The sequence below is a fragment of the Macrobrachium nipponense genome, chromosome 4, assembly GCF_015104395.2.
Source record: "Macrobrachium nipponense isolate FS-2020 chromosome 4, ASM1510439v2, whole genome shotgun sequence".
Taxonomy (NCBI): Eukaryota; Metazoa; Arthropoda; class Malacostraca; order Decapoda; family Palaemonidae; genus Macrobrachium; species Macrobrachium nipponense.
In genome coordinates, this window is record NC_061100.1 from 57,812,081 (window position 1) to 57,831,288 (window position 19,208).

General features: G+C 45.0%; 2 protein-coding genes across 2 annotated transcripts in view; one reads left to right on the top strand and one right to left on the bottom strand.

The window, feature by feature from the left end:
• Positions 1-19,208, top strand: part of LOC135210934 (intraflagellar transport protein 81 homolog) — a gene marked incomplete in the record, with an annotated part of 587,949 nt that overhangs the window by 161,145 nt on the left and 407,596 nt on the right.
• LOC135211372 (xylosyl- and glucuronyltransferase LARGE1-like) overlaps positions 9,821-19,208 on the bottom strand; it is a 38,312-nt gene continuing 28,924 nt past the window's right edge. The window contains exon 3 of the mRNA XM_064244685.1: positions 9,821-10,033. Within this exon, the coding sequence (XP_064100755.1) occupies positions 9,821-10,033 (213 nt within the window). The remainder of the gene's footprint in view (positions 10,034-19,208) is intronic.

Consider the following 19,208-nt stretch of genomic DNA (forward strand, 5'->3'; position numbering starts at 1 on the left):
CTCTGAGCGGTTGGGGAGGGTACTTGACACACAAAAAAGTTCAAGGAACATGGTCAGAGACATTCCGCCAGTTCCATATCAATACCCTGGAGGCTGTGGCAGTCTTCTTGACCCTGAAACGCCCGTCTCCGGCCAAAAAGATTCACACAAGGATAGTTTCGGACAGTCTCATAGTGGTACACTGCATAAACAGGAGAGGCTCCAGGTCCAACAAATTGAACCATGTGTTAATTCTTGTTGGCGGAAAGGAATCAATGGCATCTGTCAGCAGTTCATCTAGCCGGAGTGAGGAATGTGACAGCGGACTCCCTATCCAGGACAACTCCTCTGGAATCAGAATGGTCTCAATTGGATTGCAAATCAGATTCTGGACCTCCAAGTGGACCTATTTGCCACGGAAGTCAATCACAAACTACCTTGTTATGTGGCTCCCAACCTGGACAGTCGAGCTTTCGCAACCGATGCAATGTCCCTAGATTGGAACAACTGGCAGAGGATTTATCTCTTTCCGCCAGTGAACCTTCTATTAAAAGTGCTACACAAGCTAAGATCCTTCAAAGGGAAAATAGCTCTGATAGCTCCCAACTGGCCGAAGAGCAACTGGTTTCCACTTCTCATAGAATTGAAACTCAATCTAGCTGATACCGGCCCCGGAGCTGACGCAAGTAGTACAAACTTAGACTGTGTCAGCTTCCTCAAGAATTCTGAATGCCCTAACTTTATGGACTTCATGAAATTTGCAGCTCAGAAAGATGCAAGTATAGATCCTCTGAACATTCTATTTATAGAATCTGATAAAAGCCCACAATTAGACAATATGATTCAGCAGTGAAGAAACTGGCCAAGTTTCTAAAGGATTCAAACATTCACAAAATGACCACAAATTTGGCAATCTCCTTCTTCAGGTCATTGTTTGAGAAGGGTCTAGCTGCCAGTACTATTGCCACAGTGAAATCAGCCCTAAGGAAAATCTTCCAAATAGGCTTTAATATTAATCTTTCAGACGCTTACTTTTCTTCTATCCCAAAAGCATGCGCCCGTTTGAAACCAATAGACCGCCCTCAGTCGGTTTCTTGGTTCTTAAATGACGTACTTAAACTGGCTTCAGACTCAAATAATGATTCATGCTCCTTCTCAACTCTATTGAGGAACACATTGTTTCTAGTAGTACTGGCATCAGGAGCTAGAATATCTGAACTATCAGCTCTCTCCAGAAACCCAGGCCATGTCGAGTTCCTCCCGTCAGGTGAAGTCCTTCTTTCACCGGACAGGCAGTTTTTAGCCAAAAACGAGGACCCGCAAAATAGGTGGACTCTTTGGAAGATCCTTCCTCTTGTGGAAGATAGTTCTTTATGTACTGTCCATACCCTTAAAACATTCCTCACCAGGACTTCTCAAATAACTTCAGGCCCTCTGTTTGTTAGAGAGAAAGGTGGTACAATCACCTTAAAAGGCATCAGGCAACAAATTCTTTACTTCATTAAACAAGCAAATCCGGACTCAGTCCCACATGTCCATGACATCCGGGCAGTTGCCACATCCATTAATTACTTTCAAAACATGAACTTTGAGGACCTGAAGAAGTACGTATACGGGTTGGAAATCTCCAGCAGTTTTTAAACGCCACTATTTGAAAACCTACAGGCCCTTTAAATTCCCAACTGTGGCAGCAGGAAGCATAGTCCTCCCCGAAGAACAGGGCTGACATCCTACCTTTCACTTCTGTTATTCTTTCCCTTTCACTCTCTCCTACCTACATGATTCGCTCGTACTCCCCACCATCCTCTTCTCTGGGCCAGGTTAGATTTGTCCATCCCGCCACCGGAGCTTGTATATAGTGTAAATAGTTATTTGATAGTGCCTTATTGGCCATACCAATTGTGTCCTAATTGAATTAAAGTGTATTTAAATTCACAAGCTTATTATAATTTCATGTTATACTATGATGTTAGTTTTAAGTAGGCTAAGGGCTAATTATAGTTTAAGTAGTTTAAGGTTTAACTAGTTCATAAGTAATTCTATTTTTATACAACTTTAGTAGTAAATAATTCTATTTAATCTTACTTTTGGGTTTTATTAACCCCCACCTTTTCTTTTGGGAACATATCTGTTAAGCTTGGATATAATTCTCTGTTATGTTTTCACCGGCCGACACAGGTCGAACACAGAAAAGGGATTTTGACAAAGGAAAAATCTATTTCTGGGGGAAGACCTGTGTCGCCCAGTGAACCCAACCCTTTGTTTTTACATTCCCTACCCTGGTTAATCCAAGCAAAAAAGGACTACTCCAGGAATGAGAAGAAGAGCGCATGGGTATTAGTAGTAGTGGCGAGAGGAGTTGGGGGTGGGTTTTGTTGCGGCAGCTCCCACCGCGGAAGGGGATTTTGGGAAGGAATCTTCTCAGCGGCGAAGGCCCTGTGTATTGTGGTTTCCACAACGCCCCTTTACTTATACCGACACCCTTCGGGGTGATTGCGCTGAGGGTAGTAACTTCAGCATACCATGCTAGCTTTTTCTCTAGTATATCTAGAGTTTATTTATACTTGAAAAATGAGCTACAGGGATTTTTCACTGGGCGACACAGGTCTTCCCCCAGAAATAGATTTTTTCTTTGTCAAAATCCCTTTACTTGTCTTTATAGATAAGTATACTAGTTGAAAAGTGAATTGTCTTGAATTAGTAAAAATGATATTGTTATGATACAATAAAGTTTCATACATACTTACCTGGCAGATATATACATAGCTATCGACTCCGTCGTCCCCGACAGAAATTCAAATTTCGCGGCACTCGCTACAGGTAGGTCAGGTGATCTACCGCCCTGCTCTGGGTAGCAGGACTAGGAACTATTCCCGTTTTCTAATCAGATTCTCTCTTCCACCTGTCTCCTGCGGGGAGGCTGGGTGGGTCTTCAATCGTATATATCTGCCAGGTAAGTATGTATGAAACTTTATTGTATCATAACAATATCATTTTCATACATTCAACTTACCTGTCAGATATATACATAGCTGATTGACACCCTTTGGTGGAGGGCAAGAGACAGCTAACTAACTGACTAGACAGGTAAACAACATATGTTGTAGGTATAAATAAACCTTAGTTCCTACCTTATTAGATGGAAGACTTCGTGGCTACTGCCCAGGAGTCTGCTTCATCTCAAGAGCCTTAGCGAGATAGTGATCTGTGGCCAAGAGTTCTTGCTGGTCTGTCGATGGGGTCTTATCCACTTACTCGGCAGAGCCTAACTGGCGTTTGTCAAGGGGTGCTAATCCGCTTATATGACAACACGCCTTCTTTAAGGAGCACACAACCGATCCCGATCACCCGATCCTAACCCGTGTTAGTTCTAAGATTGCTAAGAGTCATCCCAAACTCTTAGCAAACAACCACAAACTCGAAACTCATACATACAAAATCAAAAATAAAAATTTTGTACCCCTCTAATAGTCAGCTGTCACTCGATTTCCTAATGAAGCGAAGTGAAGGCCGCCAGTGCGACATCTGACACTCCCATGCACAGGAAACACGAGAACACATCCGACAAGAGGGTTACGTACACAAATTTAAGGATCGGTGCTCTCTCCTTTACCCAGAACCGTCTGTGCTGACACAAACGGACCTAAAGAAAAACATTTCTCATATGTTACTCGCACATCTTTTAGATAATGAGATGCAAAAAACTGAGTTGCATCTCCAATAGGTTGCGTCCAAAATATTTTAAGTGACATATTTCTCTGGAACGCAATTGATGTCGCGATTGCCCTTACCTCATGAGCTCTTACTCTTAAATAGATTAAAAGAGTCATCTGGGCAGTTCTTATGAGCTTCGTAATTACACTTCTAACAAGGAAGGCCAAAGCATTTTTAGACATAGGTCTCTTGGGGTCTTTCACCGAGCACCATAGACCATGTTGTGAGCCTCCCAACCGCTTCTTTCTGTCCAGATAGAATTTCAGTGCTCTAACTGGACAAAGTGATCTTTCTATTTCTCTGCTACCTAGGTACTAGGCTAGTAAGTCCTTTTACCTCGAAACTCCTAGGCCAGGGATTCGAAGGGTTCGTTTTTGGCAAGAAAAAGAGTCTGGAATGAACAAATCGCAGAATCTTCTTTGAAACCAACTCGTGACTCAAGGGCGTGCAACTCGCTAACCCTTTTAGCCGTAGCCAGAGATAGAAGAAATATACACTTTCTAGTGATATCCCGGAATGAAGCAGTATGAGGTGGTTCGAACTTTTCCGAGGATAGAAATTTCAGAAACCACATCTAAGTTCCAGCTCGGAATCCTAGGCTCTACTGACTTGACGTTTCAAATGAGCGGATGAGATCGTGCAAATCCTTATTATTCGTCAAGTCTAAGCCCCTGTTTCTAAAGACTGACAAAAAGCATACTTCTGTATCCTTTAATTGTTGGTTACAGAGAGATGTGACTTTTCCTCAGGAAAAGAAGGAAATCCGCAATTTCGGTTACAGAGGTATTGGAAGAGGACAGCTTCTTCGACCTGCACCAGTTTCTGAAAACTTCCCCACACTTCGATTGGTACACTCGCCTAGTAGATGATCTGCGGGCTCTAGCAATTGCGCTTGCCGCCTTGCGAGGAAAAAACCCTCTCGCTCTGACCAATCTTTCGATAGTCGAAAGGCAGTCAGAGCAAGAGCGGGTAGATTTTGATGGTACCTCTCGAAGTGGGGTTGTTTGAGCAGATCTATCCTGTTTGGAAGAGATCTGGGGAAGTCCACTGTCCACTCCATCACCTCCGTGAACCAAATTCGGGATGGCCAATATGGGGCTATCAGAGTCATTCTGGTTCCCTCGAGGCCACAAACTTTCTGACTACTTCCCCCAGAATCTTGAATGGGGGAAAAGCGTACACAGTCTAGCCCTGACCAGTCCAGGAGAAAGGCGTCTATTGCATAAGCCCTGGGATCCTCTACCAGGGCGCAAAATGTGTTTATCCTTTTGGAGAGAAACGTGGCGAATAGATCTATCTGCGGTTTCCCCCAAAGATACCAAAAGGGTTCTGACAGACTTCCGAGTGGAGGGTCCATTCTGTAGGAAGGACCTGGAACCTCCTGCTCAGTCTGTCCGCTCTCACGTTCCTTTCCCCTTGAACAAATCTCGTTAGAAGAACCACATTCCTTTGATTTGCCCAAATCAGCAGATCTCTTGCCAGTCGTATAGGGCGAAAGAGTGAGTTCCTCCGTTGTTTCTTGACATAAGCCAGAGCGGTCGTATTGTCTGAGTTTATCTGATTACTTTGTCTCTGACTATCTGCTCGAAGCTCCTTAACGCGAGGTGAATCGCAAAGAGCTCCTTGCAATTTATGTGCCATGACACCTGCTCTTCCGACCAGGTGCCTGACACTTCTTCGGACCCTAGAGTCGCACCCCAACCTGTCTCCGACGCGTCTGAGAACAATGTCAGGTTTGGGTTCCGAACTTCTAAGGATCTCCTCTGTTTTCTTCCAAGGGGGTCAACCACCACCTTAATTGTTCCTTTACTTTTAATGAGATTGGAAACGTGTCCGAGAGCTGTCCTGTCTTCCAACTCCAACTGCTTCTCAGGAAGTACTGAAGCGGACGGTGATGCAGTCTTCCTAGAGAAAGAACTGTTTCGAGCGAGGAAAGGGTCCCCAGAAGGCTCAACCATTCCCTCGCTGAAGTACGCTCTTTCTCTAAGAAGTTCAATACTGTGGCACAGCCTTTCCTTACTCTCTCTTGAGAAGGAAATACTCGAAAACCCCGAGAATCCATCTGAATCCCCAGATAGACTACGTTCTGGCTGGGGACCATCTGGGATTTCTCGAGGTTCACGATTAATCCTAATGTCTTTGTCAATTCCAGGATTGTTGACAGGTCCTCCAGGACCACGGCCTTTTGAGACCTGGCCCTGATGAGCCAGTCGTCCAAGGTATAGGGAGACGTTTATCCCTTTCATGTGAAGGTGTTTTGACACATTTTTCATCAAGTCTGTGAAGACTTGGGGAGCCGTAGACAGGCCGAAACACAGGCCCTGAACTGATAGATCCTTCCCTCGATCATGAAACGAAGGTACTTCCTCGACGAATGGTGGAAATCGGGACGTGGAAATATGCGTCTTGAAGATCTAGAGACGCCATCCAATCTCCTTGACGGAGAGCTGCAAGTACTGAGGCAGACGTTTCCATGCTGAACTTCTGTTGTTGTACGAATTTGTTCAGCGAACTTACATCCAGTACCGTCTCCATCCCCCCGAGGCTTTCGCTACGAGAAACAAGCGATTGTAAAACCCCGGGGAGCTTTGATCCAGTACCAGCTCTATTGCTCTTTTGTCCCACATCTGCTTCACCATTTGACGAAGAGTATCCATCAGAACAGGGTCCTTGTATCTGGCTGACAGTTCCCTCGGTGACGTTGTCAAGGGGGGTCTGTCCTTGAATGGGATATAATAACCCTTCTTGATTACTGACATTGACCAAGGATCGGATCCTATGTTTTCCCATGCTCCCGCAAAGAATTGTAACCTGGCTCTACAGGTGTCTGGAGGAAAGATTTCTCATTTTCCCTTCTTAAAGGGACGGAAGGCAGATCTTCCCCTTTTTTTCAGTTGATTTCCTTCTGACGATGGATCTAGCCTGAGAGCCTCCTCGAAAGGGCTGCTGTTGTTGAGTTGGTTTAGAGGCTTTCTTTTCCTCACTAGCCACAGGTCTATTCTCCTTGAGGATTGCCTTAAAAGATCCTGAGTGGCTTTCTCAGTTAGCGAATGGGCAATGTCTCTCACCAAACTGCGAAGGGGAATAAATAAACAAATGATCAGAGAGAGGCGCATACAGCAAAGCGGATCTCTGCGAAGGCGAGACGGCCTTAGTGAGAAAGGCACTATGAACCGCTCTCTTTTTTAGTATTCCCGCACCAAAGAGGGAGCACACTTCCGCCGATCCATCTTGAACCGCCTTATCTATGCATGTAAGGATGCTATGCAAGGTTTCAGGGCTTAGTTGTTCTTTTTCATGGGACTTCTTAGCAATGACCCCAAGGGACCAATCTAGGAAGTTAAACTACTTCTAAGGTATGAAAAAGTCCCTTGAGGAGATGGTCCATTTCCGAAAGACACCCCTGTTGCTTTCGCTGAATGTTTAAGGCATGTCTCCTCAACGAGTCTACGAGACTGGAGAAGTCCGATTCAGCTGAAACGGGCAGAGACAATCCATGTTTTCTCCCGTTTCATACCATATGCCTCTCCTGCCCCTTAGTTTAGCGGGAGGCATGCAAAAGATCGTCCTTCCTAACTCCTTCTTAGTCTTGATCCAGGAGTCCAGAGATTGTAAGGCCCTTTTCATGGATATGGCCGGCTTCATTTTCAGGAAAGACGAAGACTTGTGTGCCTTCGTACTTGAAAATAGAGAGCGAGGAGAAGGAGGCGGCTGGAGTCAATGCATCTCCATATTCTTCTAAGAGAAGAGCAGAAAGAACTTGTAATTCGAAAGCCCTTCTCTGTTAGGAACTTCGTCCTCCGAGTCATCTAAATTAATAGGATCGGAAGGAGAAGGCTCCCTTCCCTCTCTGTCTCCTCTCTTGATTTCTTCCTTTCCGAAGAAGAAGCACTTCTATAAGGAGATGGGCTAGGAGTAACTCTCTCCTTACGTTTATCATTAGGCGAGTCACGTATCACTGCTCTGCGCCTGTTAGACTCCTGTCGGATGTCAAGCTCTTCACGAGGAGAATGTGCCTGGCGTTTAGCAGGAGTATCTCGCTGAGAATACTCCTGAGGCCTGGTAGGAGTATCCTGTTTGGAATACTCCTGGCGCCTGACAGTCGTTACACTCTTCGAATACTCCTGCCGTCTGGAAGGCGCATCTCGCTCCAAATACTCCTGGCGCCTGTTAGGAGTATTAAGGTCAGAATACTCCTGGCGCTTGGTAGGCGCATCGCGCTTCGAATACTCCTTGGCGCCTGGTAGGAGTAAAAAGTCCAGAATACTCTGGCGCCTGGGAGGAGTATCGAGGCCAGAGTAATCAAGGCGCTTGGCAGGAGTATCTCTTCCCGAATACTCCTGACCTACGGAAGGCGCATCTAGTTCCGAATACTCCTGAGGCTTGGTAGGAGTATCGCTCATGGAATGCGCCTTTCGAATAGCAAGAATATTGCGCTTAGCGGGCGCTATACTCCTATCAGGAGTTCTCTCTTCTCCAGTTGGCTCTTGTTGCTTGGATGAAGATCTGGGCCTAGAACGATCTACAGTAAAGTCAGGCTCTTTGCGCCTACTTGGCGCCTGGCTCCTAGTTGGCGCCTGACGCTTGGTAGGAGTTACTTCCTTTCCCACATCTCGCCTGCCTAACGCACCGCTCCCCCCAGAGATGGCCGCTTGTGCGACAACTCCCCTGGAGGGTTCGTCGCGCCCGACAGGAGATCGGTATTTGGATCTCTTAATCGGAAGCCTGTCATCCTTTTTACGAGTAGGCTCTTTAGAAAGTACTCCTACCAAAGACGCTATTTGCTCCTGTACATTCATCAAAATTTTCCTGGTCGAAGGCTCATTCGAATCAGGAGAAGGAGATCTGGAAGGCGCTCGAGAGTCTTTTCCCTTCCAAGGATCTAAATCCTTTCTAGCTTTCTTGATTACCGAAGGCGCCTCCTCTTCAGAGAAGCGCTCGGGGCTAGAATTCAGCTCAGGTTCTTTCCAGTTCCTTTTTAGCGGACGTGAAAGCTTCGATTCCTTCCATCCTCTTCTCGGAGAAGGCGAACTAGAAGATGAAAAGCACTCACGAAGGACGCTTTTTCTATAGCTGTCCCTGGCAGTCTGAGATGTATACGATTCTGCCGAAGGGACGCCTGATCGTTGGGGATTCCCCACGACCCCCGTAAGGCTTTCGACTTTCCTTCTCCTCTGGGCCAGGGAGCTTGGAAGAGGTCTAGGCCTGGGAGCGTCGCAGGGACGACCAGACGCCCCCTCCACTACACTGGGGACACTAACATCACTCGAGAAACCACATTCACTTCTCTTACCTTCCAATGCTTCCATTTTCTCTTGCATTTTTTGAAGGGAAGCCCTGAGTTCCGCTATTTCTGAGGCGGAATCAGAGGGATAAACTTGTGAACGGGCTGAAACAGAATGGGCATAATTAAGAGAAGAAGAAGAAGCTACAGAACTACTAGACATTTTCCGGCTTTTGTAAGCCGCCTTCCTCTCTCTATCTTTCTCTAACTTCTTCAAGTAAGAAGTCAGATTCTTCCATTCTTGCGCACTCAATCTCTCACACTCGTTACACGTATTCTCAATTGAGCATTCAACCTTTCTACAACCACTGCATGTAGTGTGAGGATCTACCGAAGCTTTCGGAATCCTCACCTTACAGCCTTCATTCACACACACTCTGAAGCTAACACTAGAATCAGACATATTCACGAAAATCCAAAGCGAAGTCCAAAAACCAGTCCACGATAGCGAATGCCAAACAACGATCCAAGTACGTCACCAAAAATCAGTCGAAAGATGATCAAAAGCGTTGTGAAAAAAGAATTCCAGTCAGGAGGAAGTAACAACAATGTTGATACTACCGGCGACAGAGAGAATCTGATTAGAAAACGGGAATAGTTCCTAGTCCTGCTACCCAGAGCAGGGCGGTAGATCACCTGACCTACCTGTAGCGAGTGCCGCGAAATTTGAATTTCTGTCGGGGACGACGGAGTCGATAGCTATGTATATATCTGACAGGTAAGTTGAATGTATGAAAATAAACTTAATATGTGATTGATTAATTGTGTACAATAATGATAATTTATCATATACAACATATTCAATGATGGCAAATTTCTGAAACAAAACTAGTATATTCAAAATTATACAAAAATCTTACCATGAGGAATATTCCAAGATGAGAAGAGTGTATGAAGCACAACTTGAGCTTTGGCATCTGATATGATGTGGAAGTGCAGAGGATTACGTCGATAAAACAACAGTGATTTCAACAATGTTACAACTGACCTTGAAGAATTATAGCCAGCACAAACAATGGCTATGTGAAGAACTTCACATTTTGGCACACCCAGCTCCTGAGAAATAAAAAAAACAATAAGGTTTTAACTGTTAACTCAAGATTCTAATGAAATGCTCAATGGCCATTTGCAATCCAACCACACTTATTTCAATGACTGACTGATGCATTATATCAAAATAATTTTTATTACATTCATTAACATATGTTCATACATCATAATATACAAAACTGAAGTAACATCGCAAGACACTTGCTGTAGATGTATATGAGGGAGACAGTGAGCAAAACACATGACTTACTGTATTCATTTATATATACTATTTATATGTATACAGTAATACTTCTCTTGTTAAATTTTCCTTAGCTGCACAAAGTGAATCTACGTACATTAACCTTGGCAAAGATACAAGGCTCCATAACTCAGACTACTGTAAACTAGTTAGGTAGCAGAAATAGAGTTAAAGAGGTACTATGTGTGAATACTGTATTCTGACATGACACTACAGTAACAGGCTATCATCATGTGTAAGACAAAAAGTGAAAAGAAACAATTCACAATATTTTATATACATTTTTACCTTGCACTGGAGGTTTTGGCTTTAGGGGATATATAAAAGCTAAATACTGAGTTATTAGCAGATATCTGCCTTCCATTCCCCAGATCTAATGAACGTATGTGCGTGGGGAGGAGGGGAGACATGGCACAACAAATAAAATTGACATGGCACAACAATGCCATTGACATGGCACAACATTGCAATGGCATATCCTTGCCTCTGTTGCTTATTAGCAATTGTCACTAACAACTATTGTCAATTCACTTAAGGTAGATCCTTGTGCCTAAGAGACATTTGTTTGGCAGCCTCTGATTGGCTGGTACAGGGAGGTAGGCTGCTCACTCAGTGAGTCTCATTTTTTTCTGTGGCTTAGAAAACTAGCAATATGTTAACATTTCTTCAATCATTTCACGCTTGTTTTGGTCATACCATAGGATTCAGTATTAATTGCACAACTAAGTCATCTTTTCCTGAAATCAATAAGATAAAACACAGGAATTAGAAAGAATAAAAGAGAAGAGAGAAATATTTAATTATTTATACGTACCTGTTTTTATTTATCATCGGATTTTGCACCATTAATGCAATCAAGATCAAATATAACTTGTTTTCATACAACAAATTTACCCTAAATACACTTGTGCTTTTAGATTTTAGATGCAAGTAATATGTGAAGAGAAAATGAAGAATATGTCTTATTATGTTGATTCAAGTTTGAAGGTATTGCCGAGAGAATGTGATCAGCAAGACGTCACTGCGTTTGTCATCAGCAAGAGGTGTGAGTTGCCAATTAGCGATATAAGAGGTTGCAGTTTCGGCAATATTTACCATTTCATATCATTACATTTTCTGTAAATAAATACACAGAATTCCCATAATGACTGTCAAACATTTTCAGTCCAATATCATATAGTATGTCTAGATATATCTGATAAGGAAAAAAATACAGTGGTCCCCCCGTATTCGCGGGGGATGCGTACCAGGCCCCCCGTGAATAGTTAGAACCCGCGAATGTTTGGAACCCCTATAAAATGCTAAAAACAGCCTATTTTGTTAGTTAAAACACAAGAAAAACCCACTAAAAATGTTCATACTTGGTTTTTTTAATAGTTTTATCACAAAAAGTGCATTTTATGATGAAATTCATAAAAAAACCATGAATTTGTGGATATTTATCATAGAAAAATACCGCGAATGTGCGAATTTTCCGCGCATAATGGTGGGAAACGTTCCCGAGAGAAATCCCCGAATGTGTGAGTCCGCGAATCTGGAGAACGCGAATACGGGGGGTCCACTGTAATAACAATCAGATGATTGCATCTGGTATCGTTAGCTCAGATCTAAGCGGGCCTCGGGGAATTCAGTCCAGCAGAGAAGTTGAACTCTGTGGACAGACTTTGAACTCTTCAACTCGGCCTAAGCTTTAATCAGGTTGTTTCAGAAAATTGTTTCTAATTTTATTATAAGAATATATTTGCAAACAAAAGAGATATCAGACTTATTTGAGTGATAAGAGATAATAATCTCAGTGAAGTAATAAACAACAAAGAATTAAGAAATATTTACTTCCCTTCAGGCCGAGTCAAGTAAGGATGCAAGATATTCTTCATTTTCTCATCATATTACACACATCTAAAATCTGATAGCACCAGCATATTCAAGGCGATTTTACTGTATGAAAATGTTATTGTCATGATACAATAAAGTTTTACGCATACTTACCTGGCAGATATATACTTAGCTATAGACTCCGTCGTCCCCGATAGAAATTCGAATTTCGCGGCACACACTACAGGTAGGTTAGGTGATCTACCGCCCCGCCGCTGGTGGCGGGAATAGGAATCATTCCCGTTTTCTAAGACAGATTTTCTCTTCCACCTGTCTCCTGAGGGGAGGTCGGGTGGGCCATACACCGTATATATCTGCCAGGTAAGTATGCATAAAACTTTATTGTATCATGACAATAACATTTTTATGCATTCAACTTACCTGTCAGATATATACTTAGCTGATTGGCACCTTTGGCGGAGGGTAAGAGACAGCTAATCTACTGAAATAGACAGGAAACAACATATGTTGTAGGTAATAAAATGATATTGTTAAGATACAATAAAGTTTTATACATACTTACCTGGCAGATATATACTTAGCTATAGACTCCGTCGTCCCGACAGAATTCAAAACTCGCGGCACACGCTACCGGTAGGTCAGGTGATCTACCATTCCCGCCGCTGGGTGGCGGAATCCCAACCATTCCCGTTTTCTGAGCCAGATTTTCTCTTACACCTGTCTCCTGAGGGAGGCTGGGTGGGCCCTTAATCGTATATTATCTGCCAGGTAAGTATGTATAAAACTTTATTGTATCTTAACAATATCATTTTTTATACATTGCGACTTACCCGGGCAGATATATACTTAGCTGATTGACACCCTTGGTGGAGGGCGAGAGACAGCTATATATATAAACAAAATTCTAATAACGGAAACAACAATTGTTGTAGGATATCAATCCTTGGTTCTTACCTGTTTGGGCTGACGACTTCATGATTACTGTCATTTAGTCTGCCTGCCTCAAGAGCTTCAGTGAGGTAAACCACCTATGACCGAACAGCCCTTCTGGATCATGTCAATGGGGGCTAGCACCCGCTTACGCGACAGAACCTGCATGGATCGTACAATGGGGCTTACCCGCTTACATGGCAGAGCCTGACCTGTATCTTATCAATGGGGGCTAGCCCTCTTACATGAATGAGCTTTAGGCTTTTACATAATGCACAACGAGGAGACCAAAAGTTAATCCCGACCACCTGACCTCTCTAACCATGTTAAATCTAAGAACTGAAAAGGGTTCTTCCTATACCCTCTTTCAGTCAACCATAAAAACCAAACACCATAATGTTAAAATTACATAACCTAACTAATTAGGATTAACCTCAGCTCCTCCTCCCAGCACTAAATCTGCGGACACATATGCTCCCAGTGAAAAAAGCACTTCTCATAAGTAACTCTCACATCCTTTAGATAGTGAGAGGCGAACACTGAGTTACACTTCCATACGTGGATTCAATTAGATTTTGAAGGGACCACGTTTTATGAAAAGCCATTGAGGTTGCTATGGCCCTCACTTCGTGTGCTTTTACCCTGAGGAGTTTAAATTGTTCTTCACCACATTTAGATGCACTTCCTTAATAACGTCTTTTATGAACAAAAACGTAAGGGCGTTTTTCGATATTGGTCTTGTAGGATCTTTGACCGAACACCAAAGACTTTCCTGCGTACCTCCCAAAAGAGACTTTCTTTGTAGATAAAATTTTAGCGCTCTTACTGGACAAAGGGTCTTTTCCTTTTCTTCCCCCGTAAGAGAAGAGAGTGCCTTCACTTCGAAGCTTCTAGGCCACGGTTTTGATGGGTTTTCGTTCTTGGCTAAGAAGAGAGGCTTAAAAGAGCAAATTGCAGCCTCCTTCTTAAACCCCACTCTGCCCTCTAACGCTTGAAGTTCACTCACCCTTTTTGCCGTGGCTAAGGCGAACAGGAATAGAGATTTCCTCGTCAAATCCCTAAAAGAACAATTATTGGAAGGTACGAATCTTTCAGACATCAAGTAATGCAGCACTATATCCAAGTTCCAACTGGGATTTTTATTAATCTGACTTTTTGAGGTCTCGAAAGACCTAATAAGGTCATGTAGATCCTTATTGTCCGACACCTCCAGACCCCTATGCCTAAACACCGAGGCCAGCATACTTCTATACCCCTTGATCGTAGATACCGCTAGGCCACACTTTCTTCTCAGGTAAAAGAAGGAAAATTGCAATGTCGGTTATAGAGGTACTGGAAGAGGATAGCTCATGCGTCCTGCACCATCTTCTAAACACTTCCCACTTCGACTGGTACACCCGTAATGTGGATGGTCTCCTGGCTCTTGCGATTGCTTTTGAAGCTTCGCGAGAAAACCCCCTCGCTCTAACGAGTCCTTCGATAGTCTGAAGGCAGTCAGACTTAGAGCGGGGAGGTTTTTGTGATACCTGTCGAAGTGGGGTTGTTTGAGAAGATCGCTCCTTAGTGGGAGCGATCTGGGAAGATCCACTATCCACTCCAGCAACTCTGTCACCCAATCTAGGGCTGGCCAAAAGGGGGCGATCAAAGTTAATTTCGTTCCCTCTGAGGAGGCAAACTTTCTTATTACTTCCCCTACCAGTTTGAAGGGGGAAAAGCGTACCCGTCTATTCCCTTCCAGTCCATGAGGAGACCGTCTATCGCTATTGCTCTTGGATCCGCGATGGGGGAGCAATAATTCTCCAACCTCTTGTTCCAGGTTGGTGCGAACAATCCACGTTCGGCCTTCCCCATAACCCCCACTGATCGCACACTTGAGGGTGGAGAGTCCATTCGGTGGGGAGCACTTGGTCTCTTCTGCTTAGCAGATCCGCTCGAACATTTCTCTCTCCCTGAATAAATCTCGTTAGAAGAGAGATCTGCTTCTCTTGCGCCCAAAGCAACAACTCCTCGCTGTCTCGTAAAGGGAGAATGAATGAGTTCCCCCTTGCTTCCTGATATATGCTAGGGCTGTCGTGTTGTCTGAATTGACCTGAATGATCGATCCTAATACTGTTCTTGAAAGTGCAAGAGAAGCTAGGTGAATGGCTTTCAGTTCCTTTTTGTTTAGTGCCAGGACACCTGAGCTCCTTCCCAGGTTCCCGACACTTCTTGCGAATCCAACGTTGCTCCCCACCCTACGTCCGATGCGTCTGCAAACAACGCTCGGAGAGGGCTCTTTATATGCAAGGATATTCCTTGACCGAGTTTCTTCGGGTCTAACCACCACCGAAGATCTTGTTTGACCTTGTACCGTTATCCTGAATGACTCTTCGAGGTCCTGAGACTTTGATCCCAGTTCTCCTTCAGATAATACTGAAGTGGTCTTAGGTGCAGTCTCCCTAGGGAAACGAACTGTTCCAACGAGGAAATGGTTCCCAGCAAACTCATCCATTCCCTCGCGGAACAATGTTCTTTCCCTAGAAATCCCGACACTTTTGTAAGGCAGCGGTTCTAATTTCTCTCTGTTGACGGAGACGCTAGAAAGAAAGCCCCGAGAATCCATCCGTATCCCCAGATAAACTATGTTCTGCTGGGGATCCAACTGGGACTTCTCGAGGTTGACTAGGAGTCCCAATGACTGCGTCATCTTTAAGTATCGAAAGGTCCTCCAGGACACTGTTGCTTCGACTTTGCTCGTATTAGGCCAGTCGTCCAAATACATCGAAATTCTGATCCCCTCTAAATGTAGCCAATGAGCCACATTCTTAGGATACCCGTGAAGACTTGCGGGGCCGTCGAAAGTCCGAAGCAAAGCGCTCGAATTGAAACACTCTTCCCTGTGACATGAATCTTAGGTATTTCCTTGATGCCGGATGAATTGGCACATGGAAATATGCATCTTGAAGGTCCAGGGATACCATCCAGTCCCTGACGAAGAGCAGAAAGTACAGAGGAAGAGGTCTGACCATCGAGAACTTCTTCTTGATCACAAAGACGTTCAGCGCACTTACGTCCAGAACCGGCCTCCACCCGCCCGAGGCTTTTGGTACCAGGAATAGAACGTTGTAGAAACCTGGAGAATGGAGATCTTGAACCGGTTCTATTGCCCTTTTCTGCAACATAAGTTCTACTGCTTGCAGGAGAGCTTGACTCTTGACAGGATCGTTGTATCTCGCTGTTAACTCCTTGGAGTTCTTGTTAAGGGAGGATATTCCCTGAAGGGGATGAGGTATCCTCTCTCGAGGATCGAGAGGGTCCCAGCTGTCCGCCCCTCTCTTCGCCCAGACTCTGGCAAATTTCGACAGTCTGGCGCCTAGCTGCTATCTGGAGGACTTCTTCTTCATTTTGCCTTCCCCGCAGGTCTCCTGAAGGTCTTCCTCTGGTATCCGGTCTTCTACCTCTAAAAGGGGTTCTTGATGAGGAAGAGGCTCCTCGAAAGGCTGCTGAGAGGTGCTTTATCCTTCTTTTGAAAGGAACCGCCGGCTTTGAACTCTTTGCTGACTGTGTCAGTAAATCCTGTGTGGCTTTTCCAGCTAAAGATTTGCGACATCCCTCACCGTGTCCTGTGGGAAAAGGCCTGGTTCGAAAGCGGCGAATATAGCAAGGCCGACCTCTGTAGAGGAGATACTGACTTGGACAGGAAAGACCCATACACTGCTCTCTTTTTCAAAACTCCCGATCCAAAAAGAGCAGCCACTTCCACCGAACCGTCCATCACCGCTCTGTCCAGACACGATAACACACTCGATAATTCTTCCATCGTGACAAATTCGGGATCTTGGGCTCTCTTCGCAAGGGCTCCCAAAGCCCAGTCCATAAAATTAAATACTTCAAGCGTCCTAAAGAGTCCCTTAGTAGATGGTCCAGTTCACACATCCCCCAAGTAGCTTTTGCTGATAGTAGAGCGCGCCTCCTTGAGGAATCTACTAAGGAAGCGTAATCTGCGTCTGCCGATGATGGCAGTCCTAAGCCCATAGGTTCCTGGGTATCGTACCATCTTCCAGGTTTACCCGTCAACTTTGAAGGGGGGCATGAAAAAACAGTCTTGCCCGCCTCTCTTTATTCTTAAGCCATTCTCCAAATCCTTTGAACGCTTTTTTCATACTAAGGGCTGGACGCAATTTTTACAAATGAGGATGCCTTTGGAGACTTCGTGCTCGATAGCAAAGATCCTGGTGAGGGCGGATCCGCTGGTTGCAGCTTATCTCCGAACTCCTGCAACAACAACAAGGACAATCTCTTATAATCAGAGACTACCACATCACCACATGGGGTTAATTCTTCATCCGAGACTTCTTTCTAATTCTCCGGCTGCCGGGGATCCTTTCGGAGAAGAGCGGTTCTTAGTTGTCGAGGGACTTCTGTCAAACGAAGAAGAACGTCGTCCGTGTGACAAATCCTTGCTACTACAAGGCGCAATAGAGCTCTTAAACGCACGAGATCTTCTCTCAGGCACCTGTTTCCTACCAGGTGAAGGGCTCCTACTCTCCGAAGAACTCATAAAGTGCGAAGGGGTCTTACTCTGACCTAAGCTCGTACAAGGCGCCTGGCGCCTACTCGCACTCCTGACGCCTGCTCGACTCCTGGCGTCTGATAGACTCCTGGCGCCTACCCGACTCCTGACGCCTGCTCGACTCCTGAAGCCTGCTTGATTCCTCCGGCGCCTGCTTGACTCCTGGCGCTTGTCGTGACTCCTTGTAGGCTCTTGACGCCTCTCACAAGACTCCTGGCGTCTGTTAGGCTCCATACGCCTGTAATATTCTTGGCGCCTACTAGGTTCTGTGTTTCTCACAAGCTCCTGCTTCTTAGGCTCTTGACGCCTATCCTGATCCTCAGAAGAGGAGTCCGACTCCATGAACTTCTCCTAAGAGACGTAGCTGATCGCTTGCTCTGCGAGCGGCTACCGCTGGGAACTTTCTTCCTATAGATAGGAGAGGATCGTTTTAAAGGGAGAACGAGAGAGTCTCTCCGGAGACGAGCGCCTGCTAGAGTGAGGAACTTCTCTCCTACCAGGAGAAGATAATTTTGATCTCTTCACTGGAAGGGAGGAGTCTTTCCTTCGAGACGAATCCTTATGTAGAGCGCCTACCAAGGAGGATATTTGCTCCTGTAGATTAAGCAGGAAAAGCTTTGTCGGATCTTGAGGCGCTGGAGACGGTCTTCTCGCCCTCTTACTAGTCGAAGGAAAATCCTCTGGAAATCGCTCTGGGCTTGAATCAAAAGCGTCTCCTTTCGGCGCTACCCACGATCTCTTCAGAGGACGAGACTTCGAAGCAGAGCTCCATCCACGCCTGGACGAGGAGGAGTCCGACGCAGAAAAACACTCTTCCAGGATGCCTTTTCTACGGCTATCCAAGGCAGCCTGGGTCGATACTTCAGGGTCTGCCGAAGGGACGCCTGATCGTTGGGGATGCTCCACATCCTCCCTGCGGCTTTTGACATTCCTCCTCCCCTGGTCCTGGGAGTTTGGGGAAGCGGTCTAGGCCTAGGAGCAATGCGGAGCCGATCAGACGCCCCCTCCACTGCACTGGGGTCACTGTATTCACTGGCACTCTTACCTTGTGTTTCCATGGCTTTAAGCTGCTCCTGAAGCTCCCTGATCGAGGATCTCATTTTTTCCATTTCTGAAAATGAATCCTTAGATTCAACACAGGGAGAAGGGGCTGAGGTTATGGGAGAAACATCATCTAGTTTGTTAATCTCTGATTCAGGCTCAAAAGAACAAGATCTACTTCGAGCTTCTAGCTGACGCTTTTCCTAGCTCTATCCTTCTCTCTTTTCTTAATATAAGAAGCTAAATCCTTCCATCCTTGCTCCGAAAGCCCTTCACATTCAGCACAAGTTCTATCAACCGCACATTCAGAACCTCTACATTACTACAAAGCGTATGAGGATACCTCTGCTTTAAACAACCTAGTTCTGCATTCTTCCTTGCACAAACCCTAAACTTAGGTGTTACTTTAACTTCAGCCATCTTAATAGAAAAAACCAAATCCAAGTCCTAATCCAGTCCAAAATAAGCGTATGCCAATCCCGAGAATAAACAAGAGTACTTCACCAAATGAGTCCAACCAATTCTCGGCAAAAGAGCAGAATTCCAATCAGGAGAGACCAAACAACAGTTGTTGCCGGCCT